This window comes from Homalodisca vitripennis, chromosome 8 (assembly GCF_021130785.1).
Source record: "Homalodisca vitripennis isolate AUS2020 chromosome 8, UT_GWSS_2.1, whole genome shotgun sequence".
Classification (NCBI taxonomy): domain Eukaryota; kingdom Metazoa; phylum Arthropoda; class Insecta; order Hemiptera; family Cicadellidae; genus Homalodisca; species Homalodisca vitripennis.
This window is the reverse complement of record NC_060214.1, coordinates 20429060-20450154: the sequence shown is the minus strand read 5'-3', so window position 1 is coordinate 20450154 and position 21095 is coordinate 20429060. Positions and strand designations below refer to the sequence as shown.

Genomic DNA, 21095 nt, shown 5'->3' with positions numbered 1-21095 from the left:
CCTGGAGGCTTTTGAAAAAAAGGATTCCTCTTCATTAGTTTTATGTGACCTCAGTAAAGCATTTGACAGTGTCCTTGTTGATGTTCTTCTTGATAAGCTTGCATTTTACGGTGTTAGTGATTGTGCTTTAAGACTTATTAAGTCATATCTTTCCAATAGATTGCAATATGTATGTGTCAGGAATAAATGCTCTCAAATGAAAACCGTGGAAACTGGTGTTCCACAGGGTTCTATTCTTGGGCCTTTTTTCTTTATTGTTTATATTAATGATCTTCCTAAAAACCTCAATAGACATAGACATAGACATACTTTATTTGCACAAGACGTTTACAATATGTACATACACTTAAAAAACAGGTGCATCGTCAAACCTTATGAACATTTAATAAGGTCAATTAGTATTTATTTACAATTACAGAGAAATTAAAATACTTATCCTAAAAACCAAGATACAAATCACTTTCAAAATATTCTTCGAATTATTGTTAAATGGTAGGCATAAGGCATGTAGTTTAATTAATAACTCAAATAACAATTCTGAAGATTTTTTAATGTTCACAAAACAAAAAGTCATTGTAAGATAAAAAGAAAACCGAACTACATACAAAATCAAACTTCATATGTAACTGTCTTCCATCAGAACATACAGCACCTGGCCACCAGAATTGATCCTCTGACAATAACTATCCAAGAGCTTGAACCTGACATCATAATTCTGACTGAACATAAATTAAATAGTGATGAAGTTGAAAAACTTAAAATACCAGATTTTGTATTAGCAAAAGGGTATGTCAGAAAAAATTATGAGGGAGGTGGGGTATTAATATTGGTATTGGAGCATTTAATAAATTACAAAACAATTGTTGATGTTAATTTGGATCTACTGAATGAAGACAAAATATTTGAATCTTGTGTTATTCAGATTAAAATCAATTCAGTAAAATTCTTAGTTGGAGGGATTTATAGGAGTCCATCTGAAAATACTGCAAGTTTTTTACAAAAACTAGACATGTTTTTAGAGATTTTATCCAAAATTTGTGATAACATTGTTATTGGTGGTGATATTAATGTTGATGTTTTGAGGGAGGATAGAAAAAAAAAGACTTTGTCAATACATTGAATATGCATGGTTTTTATTATACAGTTAAAATTCCAACCAGGGTAACAGACAACAGTGAAACTGCAATAGATAATTTTCTCACCAACATGAAAGCTACTTTATTTGATGTAGAATGTATAATAACATCACTCTCTGATCATGATGCTCAAATGTTCAAAATAAAGAAAAATAAAAATGTTAAATTAAAAATAAGTAGAATTGGAAGAATTTTTAGTGAAAGAAATATAGAAAACTTTAAGAAAGACATATCTAAGGAAGGCTGGACTAAACTTTATATGGCACCAGTAGATGATAAGTTTACATATTTTTACAACATTCTAAAATATTATTTTGATATAAATTTCCCCTTAAAACGCTTCTTTATTAAACACAATAAAAACCAATGGATAGATTATGAAATAACTTGCAAACAAAAAGAACTTATAAATAAACATAATTTATATAGGAAGAGTAAAAATAACAAACAAATAAAACTTTCTTTGAAGGAACAAAAAAAATAAATATAAAAAATTGATTCAAAAAAAGAAAAGAGATTACATTAATAATAAAGTGGTGAATACAACAAATATCAATAAAACTATATGGCAAGTGGTAAATAATGAAATTAGAAACAGTAAGGAAATGTCATTTAAAAATATAGAGCTTAACGATGGTGGTAAAATAATCTGTGACCCTGTTTGTGTAGCTGATTTATTAAACATAAGTTTTGTCGAAATGGTAAAAAAGCATGTTGCTCCAAATTTAAACAAAAAGTCAATTTCTATTAATCGAAATTCAAATTATAAAAGTAAATTTAAATGCAACACTATTGACTGTGATCAACTAATTAAAATAATTGATTCTATTAAGCCAAAATGGTCGGCAGGGTATGATGACATACCTATAAAGATTATTAAAGAGGCAAAACATGCACTTTTAAATCCTCTTTTACATGTGGTGAATGTTTCTATAATAACAGGAAACTTCCCAACTCAATTAAAAATATCAAAAGTTGTTCCTGTGTTAAAAAAAGGAGACAGCAAAAATCCTCTAAATTATAGACCATTGGCAATACAACCTGCTTTATCAAAAATATTTGAAAATACTATGATGATTCAATTAGTAGACTATTTTGAGAAGGGTAAATTGCTGGATTTGGAGCAGCATGGCTATAGAAAAAATAGATCAACGGTAACAGCATTAATTGATTATATTGAGAATGTGCTAGAAAATTTGGATGAAGGGAATCATACTGTTGGAGCCTTTCTGGATCTGACAAAGGCATTTGATAGTGTCTGCCATAAAACCTTGCTAGAAAAATTAGAATCATATGGTATTGAGGATAAAGAATTAAGCTGGCATCAGTCATATCTGGAAGGGCGACAGCAGTATGTTAGTATTAAATATCTAGGTAATAATGAAATAAGAAATATTAATTCAAGAATAGAAAAAATACAATATTCTGTACCACAAGGTTCAGTATTGGGCCCATTTTTGTTCTTATGCTACTTGGGAGGTATGCCACAGATTTTAACAAATTTATCAAATAAAAATCATTTATGTTTGTTTGCAGATGATATAAGTATGTCAGTTTCTGGAAAAGATTTACAAAGTGTAATAAATACAGCAGAATATTCAATGTCACAACTAAAATGTTACTTGAATGATAGAAATTTATTACTAAATTCTGATAAAACAATTCTAATGAAATTTAAATGTAAACAATCAAATGAGATAAATACAATTGGAAATAAATTTGTAAAAGATACAAAATTCTTGGGTCTGGCTCTAAGTAATACATTAAGTTGGACAAAACAAGTAGAAAAAATTTGTCATAAAATGAGTTCTGGAATATTTGCAATCAGGCGGTTATCCTTCTTCCTAGAAATAAATGCACTGAAATCTGTTTACTATGCCTTGATACATCCACACATTTCATATGGCATTGAAATTTATGGTGGAACCAGTGCAAATAACTTAAACAAAATATTACATTTACAAAAAGTGGCAATAAGACATATTTTACACCTTAAAAATAATGATAGTTGTAAAGACCACTTTATTAACCTAATCAAGACAAATGCAGAGTCTATACCAAGGCAACAAGATTATCATAATTATAATACAAGAAATAGAGAAAATTTTGTAGTAAAGAAACATAATAAAGAAAAATATAAACAGTGTCCGACATACATAGGAATAAAATTTATAAATGACCTTCCAGGCTGTATTAAGAATGAGAATTCTTTTAATAATTTTAAGAAAATGTTGAAACAATTTTGTACAGATCATTCATTCTACTCTCTTGAAGAGTTTTTTACACTGTGACTTGAAAGTAAATTTGTTTGTATTTGCCTACCATTACAAAACATATTAACACTATGGACATAAATATTTAAAATATTATACGTATTATTATACTGTATTAAATATAAAGTATGAATACTCTAACCTGAGTCTTATGTTTTATATTGTAGTAAAGGTAATTGACGCAATTCATGTACATTATGTATAAAAAGAATAAAGGAATTTTGAATTGAATTGAATTCTTGTAATGAATAAAATGCTGTGTTCAATAGTTCATTTTTCAATTTTTCTTTGAACTCTTTTTGGTTCATTTCCTTATATGCCGCAGGTAAACCATTGTACAGCTTCAACCCCGCATATATAGGACTTTTTTGAAAAAGAGCTAAGCGATGGGATGGATATCTTAAAACGAGGCCATTTCTTGTATTATAATTATGCTGAAACCTGAGATGGTCTGGCAAAGCATTTTTTTCAAAGTGAATATAAGTTAAAATTTCATGGATGTACAATCCTATTACTGTTAAAATTTTTAAATTTACAAAATGAGTTCTACATGAACTACGTGGGTTGGAGTTTGTAACTATGCGAATTATTCTTTTTTGGATATTTAAAACATACTTGATATTTGAGGATTGGCCCCACAGAACTATACCGTATCTCAGGATTGACTCTACGTATGCATGATAAATAATTTTTATGGTATCAAGGGGGACACAGTCTCTCATATGCAAAAATACAAAAGGTATTGACCTAATCTTTTTTACAACATTTTCTAAATGTACTTTCCAACTAAGGTTTTCATCAAAAAATACTCCCAGAAATTTATGAGAAGGTACTAAATTTGGAACATTTAAAGTTTCAGCGGTTTTCCTTAATGAGAATTTTATAATTTGGGTTTTATCAATGTTTAGTTTTAAACCATTAGCACTAAACCAAGAATCCATAGCATTAGATACATCTGAAATTGAATCAGGGAGCTCAGTATTTAATCTGTTTTTTATTAATGCTGTTGTATCGTCGGCAAACAAGATTAAGTCTCTTACTCATTCAGTGATTTACGCTGATGATACCACCTTACTTTCTAGTCATCATAATTTAGACTGTTTGGCACAAATTACCCAACAATCTGAGAAAAGGGCTTATGAATGGTTTGCAGCAAATAAGCTAGCATGCAATTTGGATAAAACACAGTGTATTATTTTAAGCCTCAAACAGGAAATCAATTTGGTATCGGTCAAGCTCCTAGGAATTAATGTAGACTCAAAATTAAACTGGTCAACTCATATAGATACTGTCTGTAACAAAATCTCTAGAGTAAATTACTTACTTTGGAAACTCAAAAGTTTTGTTAGTCCAGAGTATTTAAGATTGGCATATTTTGGGCTTTTTCAGTCGCACATATTGTATGGGGTCATTCTTCACATGTCATTGACATTCTTGTGCTACAGAAAAAGGCTGTTCGTAATATTGGAGGAGCCAACCCACTTGAACACTGCAAACCTCTTTTTATACAATTTCAAATTCCCACAATAGTAAATCTTTATATTTTTCAAGTTTTATTGTATACAAAATCTAATTTGAATCTTTTTCATACAAGACAGGAGATCCATCAATACAACACTAGGGGAAGGAATAAGATTGATATATTGCCTCACAGACTAGCTAAAACTAAAAGCTCGTTTAAATTAAATTTTATAAATTTTTTTAATAAGCTGCCTGATGATGCGAGACTTGTTTCCTTTAAAATATTTAAAAAAAAGTTATATGATTGGCTAGTGAAAAATCCTTTTTACAGCATTGAGGAATTCATGAATTGCCATATTAATGTTAGGTTTTAGTTTATAACTAACTATAATTACTTTTATTTATTGCTACATTACTTAAATTTCATGTGAACTTTTTACAACACTTTTGTGTTAATGTAATTTTTAGCTCTAACAATGTATGTAATTTTAAAATGACTTGTCCTATTTCTGTAAACAGATCAATGGAATAAATGATTCTTATTCTTTTTCTTATTCCCCAAAATTTTTTCCTGGCTACGTTCTTGCTGCTTAGATACACTACTGATGCTGAAGACTTCTTATACAACTGTATTTCTACAGATAAGGTGATATCTTTGGAACGTTTGCTAGAGACTTCACTTCTACAACAGAATCTCATAGGTAACATTGTTGTATATTTATCAGACTAACAGATCTTACTAGGAGTTCTTGTTAACACTTACTGAAAGCGTCCAGTTGTCCATCTTTCTATAACAGCCTTCTACTGTTAGATGGCAGTGAAAGGGATAAAATAAGACCTCCAGGTCTGCACAAAAAGACTACATGCTTAACTGCTTAGGCTACAAAATTGAATGAGATCACCTTTATAAATGATTGAGTTTTAAGTGTGCACAAAAGTATAATTGAAAAATTAAGTATTAAAATAAATTACATTTTACAAAAAATAATGTAATTAAAATCTTTTTAAAATGAAATACCAACACCTAAGTCTTTTACTATACAGTAACTATTGAAAATGTTTTGTGTGGTTTTGAACATTGCTTATCTACAAAATACAAAATTCTTTACCCAGAACTAATCAGATGTTTATTGCATTTTATTTACTTCCAAACATGTTTCCCTGTTATGAACAACATAACCGCAATAGTTATGTTTTATAAACATCATCAATTGCAGTGCAAATAAAAAAAAAATAGCTGATATTAAACATTACGGACTGTTTTAACTAAGGACCCATACATGATGTCCAATGAAATGGTCTTTACACATTTTAGTAAAATTCAAACGAGTTTGAGTTTACTATGGAGGGATTCCCATCAAAACCAATTGTATCCCTCCAACATTTCTGTTGTTGTATTTCATTAATTAACGGAGTGCGGATAATTAGTGTAATGGCCATTGTAAGTATTTCTTTACATTACTACTGTATTATATATTGTGAAAATTACATTGTAACTTGATTTCATGAAATTACTCAAACTGAAGACTTTAATTTACTTGTTTTCTTGTTGATCAAGCTAATTTAGACTGTAATAATATCATATATTGGGTATACAGTACATCGCTATGAAGTGATAAATTTGTGAGCTATAGCTATGGTGGGAAGGGTTCCATCAATGTGAATATTGAGTTTAACCACATTTCACCTTTCACTTAGTGCAGCGTCTGAAATCTGATGCTGTCACAGACTGGACTCCTGGAATCTGGAATCCACATCTGAAGAGATCCAAAAAAATCTGCTCAAAACGAACTCTTTGCATCGTTTCGACATCAGAGACACCTAGATTGCAAAAGAGTTTTATCTGATTTCCCAGCAGCCATCCAGATAAAGACATGTCTCATTGCCTTATCAGGTGCACAATTGACTTTTTGTGAGACTCTTCAAGACTTTGTAAGAGAAATGTGAATGGAGCTAAACTCAAAATATTCACATTGTAGGGTGTATTATAGAGATTGAAGTAATTTTTTTTTCTTGGATAATTTGTTCCAAATAAGCACCTTACTGGTATTAAAGCCATCCAAACACAAGAGATTTAGTGTTTTTATTTAAAAGGTATCGGCACTATAAGATCAAACAGCATATATATGAAAATATGAGTTAAGACTACAAAAATGTTGGTCCCCTTAATCCGGATGGTTATACCAGAAATTCACCTTAAGAATTTGGTTGCATTAGGCATTTACCTACAAATTTTATTTTCTGAGAAATTGATACATATAGGTAGATAAAAATTAAAAATATCAAATATTCTTTGACTTCCACTCGTAATCTAATGGTAACATTTAATTTAATGTAAATGTATAATATTCTGAATATTTCAAAGCTTTGAATTGTAAACAAGTTTGAGATTTCTTAAAGTAACAACGACCAAGAAACTAAAACGTGTTTTGATGTTTAGTAATCGTATCATTTAAATGATGGAAGTTCCGTAAGTCTATTAAAAGTTTAGTTCAGTATGGCTTTTTAAATCATTATATTTTACAGTTCAGATAGCTTGAGAAGAAATCCCCTCAGTACATGGTTTAAACTTCTCTGGTACTTTTTTATAATTAAAAATTAGTTTCCCAGAGTAAAGGCACAGAATTTGCAATTTTGTCTGGATGGCACAGTTGGTATATAGGAAATAAGATCTTATTGCTGTAGTTTGGAGGAACTAACTTCCAAAAAAAATGTTGTATTGACGTCTGTACAATGTTGTTTGTTAGCCTTTTTTCTTATAAGATTCATAAGTTAACTGTAGAGAAATAATAATGAATAAACAATGAAACATTAAGAGACTTTGTAAAGATAATAATTTTAGTTCTTTTGTATTGAAACCACACAGATATTTATATTGTGTTTTGGCCATAGCACTCTAATGGTTAATAGTAAAACAGGTCTAACTAAATACTGATACCCATCTTTTACTGATGCAGGTGTTTGGGTTGTCTTTCACACTTCTTGCCAATTTGATAAGCGACTGGAATTTCGCTGAAATCAGTAAGTGTTACCATTCAATTTTCTATGTGTTAAATTGATTTTTAATAATTATTTTTAGGTTTTGGCTGAGAGTAGTTTAAACAATCAAATCAGATATTTTAGAGTCATAACAACTAAAGCTGTTTTCAGTGTTTCTTTTCTTGTTTTAAACTCATAATTTTAAGTTTTTGTTGGCAACATTGTAACTCAGATGTAATTCTACAGTTGAGGTTGTCTGCCACATCACTGGTATGTTGTTCTACATCTGGTTCATGACTTTGCTCCTGGTTTTAAGTTTGGTGAGTTTCTTTCCATTTATTAGAGGTTGTTTATTTGATATACAAGAGTAGATCATGACAGTAGAACTTTCAAAATAATAAGTTTGAATAGTTAACTTAGTCAATCTCTTTTAACAAGGTGAAAGTAATTGAATTTATCACTGCACAAGTAAATAGACAGTAACATTTCTTGACGGGAATTGAAATTAATTAGTTAAAAGTTTTAGTACTTGTAACGCCTTACTCTTGAGCTTCCTTAAAATCTGAAAGCTGTCAACAACGGACACTATTGTTAAGACTCTACGATAGTAAGAAGCGTAAAAAACAACCTCTATTCCTAAATGGTTTGAACCATCAAGTGAGGATACACCTTAAGCGGCCGAAACTCACAGGATGGGCTCCTGGGCTCCACTGGGGCAGAGACCAGCATAAACGTCCCGGGACTGAGTCTGTGGCCACCACTCTTTAACACTTGGGCAGGTACGATTCAGGAAATCACTTCACTCAGGCAGTTGCTGATTTAGCTCCAAATCCAACTGTTAGACGATATGAATAGCGGTCGTTTTTCACACTCCCCACTACCCTAAACTTTTTATGTTTTTTTAGGACAAAAAGCTTATAAATTGCACCTAGTCTTATAAGAACCTTTGTGCCACTTCCGGAGTAACAGGACATTCTGGATGAGTAAGGTTGGGGGTAGGGGCCCCCTCCTGTCGAGATCCATGAGGATGAATTTATGGCACTAATCTCAAGTCATGTCCCCTCGGAAGAAGGGGAAGCCAGCTCCGAACCGGCCTCTCCAGTCAAAGCAGGTAGAGGGTGGCACAGCCTTATGTCTAGGCTCTGACACTTAGGAAACAAAACCCCACCAACTCCAACACTCATCTCCCACAGTAGACTAGACCTATCGAATTGCCCTTGCACCCCAGAATCTCGACATTTGCGATTAGTGATGTGCTGCTCCTGGACATCCATAGGGTTGCCCAGATTTAAGTGACACATCAGTTTTTGTTGTGTCCAGCGTGGGTTCAACTGGAAGGTATAAACCAGCCAGAAGTGACCCCTACTGGGCATCCTAAAGTCTTAGTGATAACGTCCGTTGTTGACAATAGAAAATTAGTGGTGCTAAGATGCCCAAACTGTTTTGATCTATTTGGGCCTGTTCGGGTGAGTGGGAAACACAGATTTCAGTGTCAACCTCACAACAGCTTTCAGATGTTAAGGGAGCTCAAGAAGAAGACTTCAGGAGAACTAACACTTAACTAACTAGAAAAATTTATATTCGGACAATAGTCTATCTTCAATAGAATTAAGGATTTTTAAATTTTGTACCACAATACAATGGATTGATAAAACCAAAATATGTTTAGCACTTTTGGCAATAAGTACCCAGTATAAGATCTTCAGAACTAAATTAAGCTAATTATCAGTATTTTGATAGTTAAATTAAGTTTCATTTTTTTACAAATAATACAGTTTTTATTTGAACAATAACAAAATATTTTGGTTTGAACAAAATAAATTAACAAGTCTAATTTTACTACCCATAAATAAACTGCACAAGGCAATATCCTGTAATAAAAATTAAGCTACAGTAGAGTCCCGTTAATCCGACCTAATTGGGACCGAGCCCTATTCGGATTATGTGATTGTTCGGATTAGCCAGAATTACAGAAAAATACGGTTTTAAACTTGAGATGGGTCTATTTTGTTATAGAATTATCAACATTGTTTATTAAAACATGTTTTCTGACTGTTGCATTGTATTTCTTGACAAATAAACATGTTTGCGAATACTAAGCACATTTCCCGTATTTAGTGTGAGAGTTCTATTGTTAAGCAATGTGAGCGTACTGGATATTGTACGGGTCCACGCGTTTAATAGTTGTACGAAACTACACGTCATCCAATAGACTCTCTTCAAGGCGACAGAAGACAATAACTGAATTTATGTCTTTTAACAATTAATATTGTACTCAATAATAATATCAGTACTGTACGTCCAATTTTGTTTGATTTCACTTCTTAATACAGTAATTTAACTCATACTTAACCTATAAGTTTCAATTTGATACTGTATTTAACTTCATTATTTATGTACTGTACCGTACACAATTTGTCTTAATAAAATACTGTACAGTATGTCTATTTATTAATTAAAGTTTTCTTTGTTTATGTACAAAATGATGCACCCATTTTCATTTTTTAAGTAATTAGTTCCTATAACTGTTCATTATCGTTATAAATAATTCCTCCTGGACCTGTTCGGATTAACCGACGTTCGGATTACACGTGTTCGGATTAGCGGGACTCCACTGTATTTAGTAATTAAATTAACTGAGCAGCATGACATGGATCTCTGTGACATTTTAAAATAAATAAATGAAATTAAAAATATAATTGGCTCAGACAAATTAAATTAAACTCTGTGAATGGATAGTTCGTTGGTCACAAACATTCGTATAGTCTTTAAGGTTTTAGCTGCATTAATTGTTTTGTTTGTTTTAAGTAAACTTTATTTATTTACCTACAATTTACGGCATTATTTCCTTTGTTGTTTTGTACAGATTTGAGGTGAAGAGAATTTGAGTTATTCTTTATCTCATTTTAAATTTCGTTCTAATGTTTTTATATCTTTACAGTTTTAGTATGTTGTAATTATTTTTATGGTGTAAGGTGTATTCTAAGATAAGGTTTTTGCTTATAGTTTGTGTATCGTAGATTTTGTTCATTTACACAATTTGCATTTAAAGTTACATAATTATTGATTCTTAATACTACTTTTAAAGCATGAACAAATTCAAACATATAAGTAGGTTGTGGAAACAAATTGAATTGCTTCACAACCTATAAATAATATAATAATATAAAATTATTGCAATATTTTCGCTTTTTCTTTTTAGTAGTTTATAATATTATTGTCAACGAAAGCTTGCTACGTTTTACAATATCTTAACATTTTACAAGTAAAATATATAATTGTAAAAATAAATTGTATAAAGTGTGTTGTAAACTTGTATGGAAAGAAGGGAATTAAAATTATTTATCGACTAATTTTTTCATTTTGCAGGTATAGTATGTTAGCCAGGTCATGTAATTGGTAGGTGAGTGTTGTAGGTTTGGTGGTGCCAAAAGATGCGTGAGAAGCATGGGAATGGGCAGTCACTGCCAGAATAATTGAGCATTCGTATGCAACAAGACAACTAGCACAGCACACGTTTATAGCTGCATGGTCATGAATATTGACTATCGAGAATGAAATTTACAATATGTTCTTTCAAAACATAGAAATTGCTCTATTCACAGCTGTCTTCTGCTCTGTATGACATGTAGGAGTTCACCACACAACAGGCTTCGTTGAGGTTGTACGCAAAATTTTAAATATATAGCTTGTTTCATTCTGAAGATGTCCTGTGAACAAATAGCCAGACAATTATGCAAAAAATAAATGTTTGTACCTTCATGGCAGACAGATTAGAAACTGTGTCAGTGTTTAATAACACTCAGCCAAGTTCTATGTTTGAACCTGCACTAGAACAGAACTCATTCTGGTTGAAATAGAAATGAAGTTTCAAGCAAAATTTAAATTGTACCGATGAAATCTTTTGTGAAATATCGTGCCGAATGAAACATTTACATTTTAAAAATACACATCAGTGTTAAAATAATGAAAGTTTCAATGAGCTAGGAAGGAAACTACAACGTTAGAGGGCCCTGAAATCGAATAATATCGATTTTCCACCCTATTATTTTTTAATGAATAAAAAGAACGTAGCCCGGAAAAAATATTGGGGGAGGATGGGCCAAGCAACTGATATTTTCCCATAGTAGACAGAGTAAGGCCCCATTTTGTTCCTTAAGAAGTTCTTGACCCGTTTCTCTGTTGAGATTGATCTTTCAGAAGTACATGTCAGTAATACTGAATTATTTAAATAATAATAACTGTTTACTAAAAAAGCAATTAAAAAAATTAAAATTTTGGGGGGTCCGATCCCTTGAACCCCCTTGCTGGCTACATCCTTGTTGAATACTAATGCTACATGTTAGAATTTCATATGCTTGTTCTGAGTTTGTTTACAAAATTATTTATTCTGCAATTTTCTCGTTGCTGTCATGGTAGAGCAATGTAAAAATATTCACTTGTGTTCAGCCAAATCTCATGGAGTGACATGTGCCATTATCAAACTCAGTGTTCCTCATATAAAAATTAAGTTTTATGCAACTTTATAGTTTATAGGTCAGTTCGTTCAAGATATCGAGTGGACATGGACAGACAGTCAGACATGAAATTTGTTGAGCCCCACAATTGATAGGCTTTGCTACACTCAATTAATTAAACATGCTGTTTGTATAATTATCCCAATTTTTCACAATAAATTCAATGTAACAAATCCATCACATAAAATATTGCATACTTTTACTTTTTAATTAATTTTATCCTTTTTTATTGGATTCAGCCCATACACCGTTGCAGATTTAAAAATGGTTTGCTTGAAAAATTGTGCATTCTTTTCCTGGAGATACTGTAACAATTGACTGTTTCTTTGAAATCAATGATGAAAAATAAAAATAAAACCTTTTAATAAGAAACATCTGAACGGCTAGTCTCAGTTTTCTACTGTACTTGATATCATACATGTACATTGTAAATTGTACTGAAAGGCTTACAAATGATATGATACCCAAGCAATCCTATGAATTTAAATATCTTTTATACAAAACCTCATGAACATTTTTAACTTTCTAATGCTGAAACACAATTGTATAACAAGACAGGTTTAAAATTTTGGAGATAGTTTAGTGTTGAAAAAAGTTCCTGAAGATTGTATAAACAAAATACTGTCTGTGACAAATTTCAAAAGAGTTTCAAAAGAATTTTAATTTAAAAATGGAAATTTGCAGAAAATAAAAAATTGATATCATGTAATTGTTTTAGGATCTAAAAGTCCCAAGAATGCTAGCTGTCTGGGTTGCGATGACTCTGTCGGTATGGTTGTTTCTTACCCTCTGCTTCTTCATTGTATGGCTGATAATGTAAGTTAATTTTAAGGCCTAAATGGGGTAGTAAGTTGATTTCTGAAATGGAAAAAATGGGTTTCTTTGTTCTTAGGTTTACTCGGTCGGTTCACATCACTTCAAAACTCTACCAACACAATTATTAAAAATCTTGAAATATTGGGATTTCACTATGGAGAGCCACCTTCAGTTAACATTTGTTAAATCGAAACTGGTGCTGTGATTGTTCGATACGTTTTACAGCACTGGCTCTTGCTTCAGCGTACCACGCAACGCTGATACTAGGGATCAGTGGAATATATACGAGGTCTTTTAACAAAAATATCACGATTTTTTATCACTGCGGGTTACTTATTCTCGTTTTTTATGGTGTTATGTTGGTACACATGACTGATGGATGGCAACAAATTCGGCCATTTTGAATGTATCAAATAAAGATAAAGTAAGAATCTGTATCAAATTTTGTGTTAAAAACAAAATTAAGTGCTTGGACGCACGCCAGAAACACCCAGATTTGTGGAAGAACAAAAATTGACTTATGTGCCACAATAACACCTCTACTCATACATCGTTACTAGTGTGCGATTATTTGACCAAAACAAACACACTAATGATGCTGCAGCCACCATATTCTCCAGATCTATGATGACTTTAGATTATGAGGTATTCTAAAGTCTCTGGCCTGATGTCTTTGTGTTGATTATCTACAAATTCGGACACAACTATAGATTCTGTTGTGTCAAGTTTTGTAAGAAGACATCACTTAGATCCTTCTTATACGAGTATAAGCTTTAGAATTGATTGTTAGTATTGTTGAACAGTCAAAGATATAATGCAATAGGTCCTGGAATATTCATGAAGTCTTGGACAGTAAGGAAAGTTAGGAAAATGCTCTTGTATTTGTTATAGGGATTGGGATCCATCCAATAACCAAGTAACTAGCCAAAATATGTTTTAATTGATCATAATTATCTATACTTCTACTAAAACGTTTTGGTTTTTTACAGATATCGTCACAAAAGTATTGATTTATTTACCATCACTGTGCTCACTTGTGTTGTAGGTAAGTTTGGTAGAATAAATTGTACCAGTTTTGATAAAAAATGTCTGACAATTAAAAACTTTAGACTAGGTATTCTAACTTCCTGTTAACCAAGATTTTGCTTGCATTAGCTTGCAGTAAAACTGATGTATCTAAAGACACAACTGTTTTATATACTATATACGAAATGCCTGAAATAATTATTGGAAGAAAGCTCACCTGTGAATTGAACTTGGAAGCTTTGTCAAACCTTTCACACACAAACAAGTCTGCAAGCACATCTGAGATGAATAAATCAGAGTCTTCAGACTAAATACCAAACACCACACCCACTCCCCAGGAGAGTTCACTTCTGGCAGGTTTATACCTCCCAGGTGAACCTACACTGGGTACAGCAAAACCCAATGTGTCACTTAAGTCTGGGCAACCTTATGGATGTTCAGGAGCTGCACACTAATCGAAAATGTCGAGATTCTGGGGTGCAAGAGTAATTCGATAGGTCTAGTCTACTGTGGGAGATGACTGTTGGAGATGGTAGGGTTCGTTCCCTAAGAGGCAAAGGTTCTTGCCAGCCTAGACATAAGGGTGTTCCACCCCTTGCTTGCTTTGACTGGAGAGGCTGGTTTAGCGCTGGCTTCTCCTTCTTCTTAGGGAAAATGACTTGAGATTAGTGTCTTAATTCTTCCTCATGGATCTCGGCAGGAGGCGGCCCTTGCTCCCAACCTTACCCATTCAGAATATTATTAAATAACATTAGATGCAGCACAAATGTCCTTATAGAACTAGGTGCAATTTTCTAAGCTTCTTGTCCTAAGAGAACAAAAAAAAAACACCCTGCTGTCTCCCATTTAAAAACTTCCAAGGCAGATAACCGTAGAACCAGAAAAGAGTAGTGAAAATTAAATTGTCATGAAAATTATATATGTGGTTTAGACAATCAAAAGTAAAAGTCCAAATTTGGTTTTTGTTATTACAAAATAAAAACCAGAGCTGTACAAAAGCTTTCAGTCCTCAAAATATAAGTAAATATTACAAGAATCATTAGAAAAGGAAGCATTACAGAAACGTCAAAATTCACATTATTCTATGGAAAATGGCCAGCTAGAAATGATCTTAGCTGTTGTATTGTTGATGTATCATCTTTTCAACATCAGCACAGCTTCTTGAGTAGTTGTTAGAATACCGCAAGCTTTTCATCACTTCAGCAGTAGCTGGTGGTGTGGTTGAGCGATAAGGTTGATGTTACCCAAATGGAGACTAACAATTTCTTTTATGACCTCATTTTGAAGAAGCCTTAGGCTTTTGAATTCTCTGCTGGCATTACTTTTTGATCAAATACTATCGTTTAGGAAATCTATTCAATAGCCATGTCAAGAAGATGGGCATTCTGTGTATTTTAAAAATATGGTTAACAATAAGAGAGTCCTCAAGGCTCATATTTGTGTCTTCTGCTTTTTCTTGATTTATTACTGATGATGAGACATTTACCCTAAACTGTACTATCCAGTTTTATGGTAATGGTGTTTCGAAATCTAAGAGGAATCATGATCCTGTTTTGTGAATCACCTGATTTTACAATGAGAAATTTTATATTATTATCCAATGATCTGGTGTGAGGCTACTTCAAGTTGGCTCTCTATTTTTGTTTGGAATAGGGACCGAATCACACAGGTGCAGCACATTGTGCAGAGAAGATATCAATCATTGGGTTCCCAGAACTAATAGAAGTGATATTAAAAGATCAATAAAACACTTTTAAAACTATATTTGTTAAGAAATAAACAATTTGTTCCTAATTTCTTTTTCTCCCTGTTCCAGCCAATGTGTTCACCATTTACAGTGTTTGGGTGTTGAAGAGTTACTTCTACAACTTGTCACATCAGATGAGAAGGTTATCTCCAAGACCTCCTCTTCTGCAGACCCGTCCAAGATTGGATAGTGTAGTTTATTTTTCAACCTTGGTAAACATGATAATTCCACAGCCCAACACTCGTGAGAGTCAGGCATCTACACGCAGCAAGCAATCATTCAGGCGATACCACGGCAGCTCGAGGATTGAAGAAGTTTTAAAAATAATCGAAGAAGACGGCAAATTAGGTGAACACGAATTACAAAGATCAAGCCTGGAAAGGAGTTATGCTACGACAGATGGAAGTAATTCTTTACTACCCAAATCGGGAAAGAACAACTTCCATGGACAACCACCAAGAGAAGAAACTGCACTCTTACTGGGCATTAGGAATTCGTATTTCAACCAACGCAAGTCAACAGTTTCTTCGAGAGGGAATTCGCCACACTCAAGTGAACGTCAGTTAGAAGAAGACGACCCAAACACATTGACGGAACATACAGAGAGTCTGGCACTGCAGACAGAAACCAATCAGGAAGCCTCAACCTCATCTGAACAACCGAGGGATCCACCAGATGGACAACCGTCCTCATCAAAGGTTCAATTTAACCCGATCCTCAAAATTCATAACATTGATGACAAGCCGCTGAGAGCTCTTAAGAAGAAAAGAGTTTTGACTCCAAAATCTCATAAACAGTCAAAAACTAATAATGAACCAGAGTGAAGAAGATCATTTAATTTACCATCACAAGTAAGCAGTTTTTACCACATGAACAATTAAAACGAACTTGTTTTAAAGGCATTTGAACATAATTTTTAGCTTCATGTTACATGTTAAGATAGGTTATGATAATGAATAACTATTGCGTTCAATTAAAAGTACTAACACTGTATCTGAGCCTATTTCCTGTTTCCTAATAGCTTAATTTGTGGAATATATATATGAAATACTGATATAAAAAGTTTGAGATTTTACACGAAATAAATGAATTTCAATAACTTGTATTCGTAGTGTTTCTATTGTGCAATTGATCAACAACTCCACTCTTCAACACTTTCAAATGGATGAAAATATTCTAAAGATTTATAATATGACGTGTGTTTATAATATGAAAGTGTTTTTATTGTTTTAAAAGTACTCATCCTCACCCCCCCCCCTCCCTTAACATGAGTACCACTAAAAATATAAAATTAAAGTGTCTTGATAATAAAAATCAAGCACAAAACATAAAATAAACTAATGTTTTGAATCACCATATCCTAGATGCCAGACTATTATATTCACAGTAATTTTACAGATGATAGAACTGAAGCTTATAACTTATTTATTAGAAAGATGAGAACACACCAAAACAATTTTATATCTGCAGGTAAAATACGTACTTTATAAAAATTACAAAATGCTAATGTTGCCATAATTATAAATTAGCACATCGATATTACTTACTGCTTACTTTTTAAATTTTTAATAATGGCACAAGCAATAGAACTAATATTTAACATTCCTTTAAGTTAAAACTAATTCAATAGCTGTTTTTATAATCGAAACAAAGGCACAAAATTTTTTATCAAAGAAATTCCCTAAACTATACATGGAAACTTTATAATATATTTCCACACAGTAAAAGAAAATGAATATTATTTCTGAACTGAATACAAATTAACTTTTAAAGATTTTTAGCTGGAAATATATTGATTACTTTAAATGAGATTTTTATTCCCTTTGATGTTTAATTGATACGGTACTTAGGAGCAAAAGGATATTGGATGGAGCTACATCAGGTTGGACACACACTGAGGAGCAAACTGTCGACAGCAAGTTTCGCGAGTCATTTGGTCGAAAAAAAGCATTTTGACAGTTTGCTCCTTCAGCGTGCGATAGCCTGCGGCAAAGACATTTTGAATTGAGAGTTCAAAAAATAACAGACTCCTTTTACACCTTCAGCATAAAGAACAAGAAGAATGTAATGTACAGCAGTGTATCAAAATGTTGAATATGTTTCATTCTGCTTGTGATTATTTTTTATAGTGATGTCGTAGGCCCATAGCACTACCTTTGCCTCTATCATTACCATAAGTTTGTCCACATACACAAATGAGTCCATAAATCCTTCGGAGATGTTGAAAATAACGCGTGGCACAAAACAACACAAAAGTACATACGATACTTGCGACTAAAGTGAGGTTAGGTTAATTTGGCGTTGTGTGAGCACGGGCGGACTGTGCTTCCGACGATTGTCGTAAGACATAAAATGTGCCGTCGACGTCCTGAGACGGGTGCTTGGAGATGTAGGTGTACACAAATTTTTAGGATCGAATTGACTCGCGCTTCCGAAAGTTTTCTCCTCCGTGCGTCCAGCCCTAGTGTTAAAGGCAGCTTAGCTTGAAAACAAGGACGAGCTACCCCTGCCCGCTTTAACTGGAGAGGCTGGTGCAGAGCTTGTATGTATGCCCTTTATAAAGTCGTAAACTATTTGACCGATCATTATGAAAATTTGTATGTATATGTATTTTTAAGGATTATATGCTATGCCCATTGATGTAACTCGCCACCAGGCGGCGCTGCAAAAAATAAGTCTTAAAGGCGCCTGCACATTATAAACTGCAATTACGAGACAGTTACGTATATTAAATGGCCAAATGCTATTCGAAGGCTCTAAATTGTGATGTATATTATTGTCTTTAAAATACATTTCTGATTGAGATTGAAGCTTGAGTGTTAGACCACTTTATAATAAAGTACATGTACTTGTACAATGGCTATAAACATACAATTTTGAGAGATTTTCTTGACCGTGGCACCAATACAAACTCTACATCGGCATTGGAAATATAATTCACTTGAACCAGAAGTGCTCATATACGGGCAAAGCTTACGAAAAGCGACGCCGCGGAAAATAGCTACTTTAAAATATTTTATACGTATGTATAGTTCTTATTTAAAAAATATTAGTCTTAATCTGATCATAAGTTTCCGAGTTATGAATTTTGTAGTTGTATTTGGTTAAAATTTACAATTTGCTTTTTATGTCCAAACGCAGATATAAACAAGCTAACGTTACGCAACTCCCGTTATTGTAGCTATACTATTCAGGTAGCGTTTACACTCAGGTATTTAATTTATGTTTAGTGGTTGAGTGTTCACTGCTTCGCATTTGTACGCTCCCTCTCATCTGCAGGCTACTCAACATCGCGTCATCTACTTAAGATATTTTCTGTGACTCAGTTGAAGCTGTCCTCCAATACATTCCAGAATCTGTGAACCAATTGGCACCGTGCAAGCAAAAAACCTGATGTTCCCATTCATTGATAAGATACATTGGTATTATACGGAGGCCACTCTGTCTCTATCTACCACTTCTCATTGCGTGATATGACGAGGATTGATTAGATGCCGTTATAAATATGTTTCTGGTAGTATCAAAGATAAAGATAATCTTTACGACCGCTCACGTGATCTGACCTTGAATTTAGGTACTCTTCTATCGCTAAAAGTATGGGCACCACCAAAGCCCGCACTGATGGGCAGGGGAATTTCTAATCGTTATTATCCCGACCTCAGATCACGCGCCAGGTACTCCAACGTGATCTGACATCGGAAATGCCCCTAGCCATCAGTGCGGGCTTTGGTGGTGGCCATACTTTTAGCGATAGAAGAGTACATAAATTCAAGGTCAGATCACGTGAGCGCTCGTGTATATGAGTAGGTATACTTATATGGCGAAATAACAAGTAGTACATAGGGACAAAATATAATTGTGGTCTCCCCACATAGACCATAAAAGCTGTTTTGGCACCGTTATGAATGCTGGGAAATACTGCCTCCTAACAGTCTCAGCAATATTCAGATCATTGTGGTGGTATTTGAAATATATCAGTTTAAAAAATATAAAATGTCTCTAGGAAATCTGTAGAGCTTATGAGAAAAATTGAAAATTTTGGGGGGTTCCAGACTCCTTGCATTCCCTCGCTGGCAATATCCTTGAGTGGTGGGAACTAAAGTATTTTCTTTTTAACAACATTTTTCTTGGACATATTTCAATAATTCTCACAAAATCCAAAGGAGGTGAACACAAAATAGAGCAGTATGCAATGTTTATTTTCCTTGTTTAGCCCTCTGTTTATTTATCACAAGAGGCAATGTTATGTTTGTTATTTTTCTGGCATTTACTCACCAGGACATTCATTCGAGTGTTTTTAGTGTAATATACAGGGTGTCCCGTAACTTTCTCGACAAAGGTATACCACGTTATTGCTCAAGTCAAGACAAACATTTTTCACCATATTAACATGGGTCTCCGATCTATCCATATTAACATGGTTAGTTTCCCATCTGTCTTTCTGTATGTGGTTTTTATAAAAAATTAATATCTTGAAATGTAACAAATTAAATTATACCAAATTTGGCTAAAATGTTTATGATATTATAAGCATTGGAGACCCATGTTCATATGGTGAAATGTGTTTGTCTTGACCTGAGCAATAACGTGGTGTACCTTTGTCCAGAGAGTTACGGGACACCCTGTAGATCCAACAGTATAATTATTTCATCCATTTTATATCTGCATTGCTATACTACAGTTTATAGTTGTAATTATAATGTTGGACTAAATTTTGTAATTTTGAATTGTTTTAATTTGTGGAAGTAGAACCTTGGAAGAGTTCCTCGAAGTTTTTAATCTCAGACCAACACAATTAATATAAAAATGGACTTACTTTGAATCAGGATGCAAGTTATGATGTTTTTGATACTTTCTTAGCAATTGGTAGTATTTCTGGACAGAAGAGAAACAGACGTTTATAACGAAGGAAACCGTGGGGGAGTGCAGGGAAATCAGCTGTCACATTGGCAAAGACACAAGTACACACCCACTAACCTTAACCTACAATCACATGAGATAAGCTCTGTACTAACCCAGTCACCAGCTCCCCCCTCCCCCTCCAATCCTCTCCTTATCCTATCACAGTGCGAGATCGTGGTGAGTTGCATACGATGCTGGTGATTCTCGTAAGAACTTCATTGATGTGTATGTTCCGTCA

At 33.2% G+C, this 21095-nt stretch overlaps 1 protein-coding gene across 1 annotated transcript; it reads left to right on the top strand.

The window, feature by feature from the left end:
* The first annotated feature begins 6039 nt into the window (after window positions 1–6039).
* LOC124367111 lies at window positions 6040–17051 on the top strand. The gene is made up of 6 exons (XM_046823765.1): window positions 6040–6311; window positions 7828–7891; window positions 8096–8169; window positions 13085–13182; window positions 14172–14227; window positions 16025–17051. Exons 1-6 carry the CDS (start codon window positions 6213–6215, stop codon window positions 16777–16779), a joined length of 1146 nt encoding a protein of 381 aa, XP_046679721.1. The 5' UTR covers window positions 6040–6212; the 3' UTR covers window positions 16780–17051.
* The last annotated feature ends 4044 nt before the right edge of the window (window positions 17052–21095 follow it).

Excerpts from the sequence above, each read along its gene's own strand:
- LOC124367111 (XM_046823765.1), top strand. The coding sequence starts at position 6,213 with ATGGAGGGATTCCCATCAAAACCAATTGTATCCCTCCAACATTTCTGT. Across the intron at positions 8,170-13,084 it reads TGCTCCTGGTTTTAAGTTTG|GATCTAAAAGTCCCAAGAAT; the intron begins GTGAGTTTCTTT and ends TAATTGTTTTAG. Across the intron at positions 14,228-16,024 it reads TGTGCTCACTTGTGTTGTAG|CCAATGTGTTCACCATTTAC; the intron begins GTAAGTTTGGTA and ends TCCCTGTTCCAG.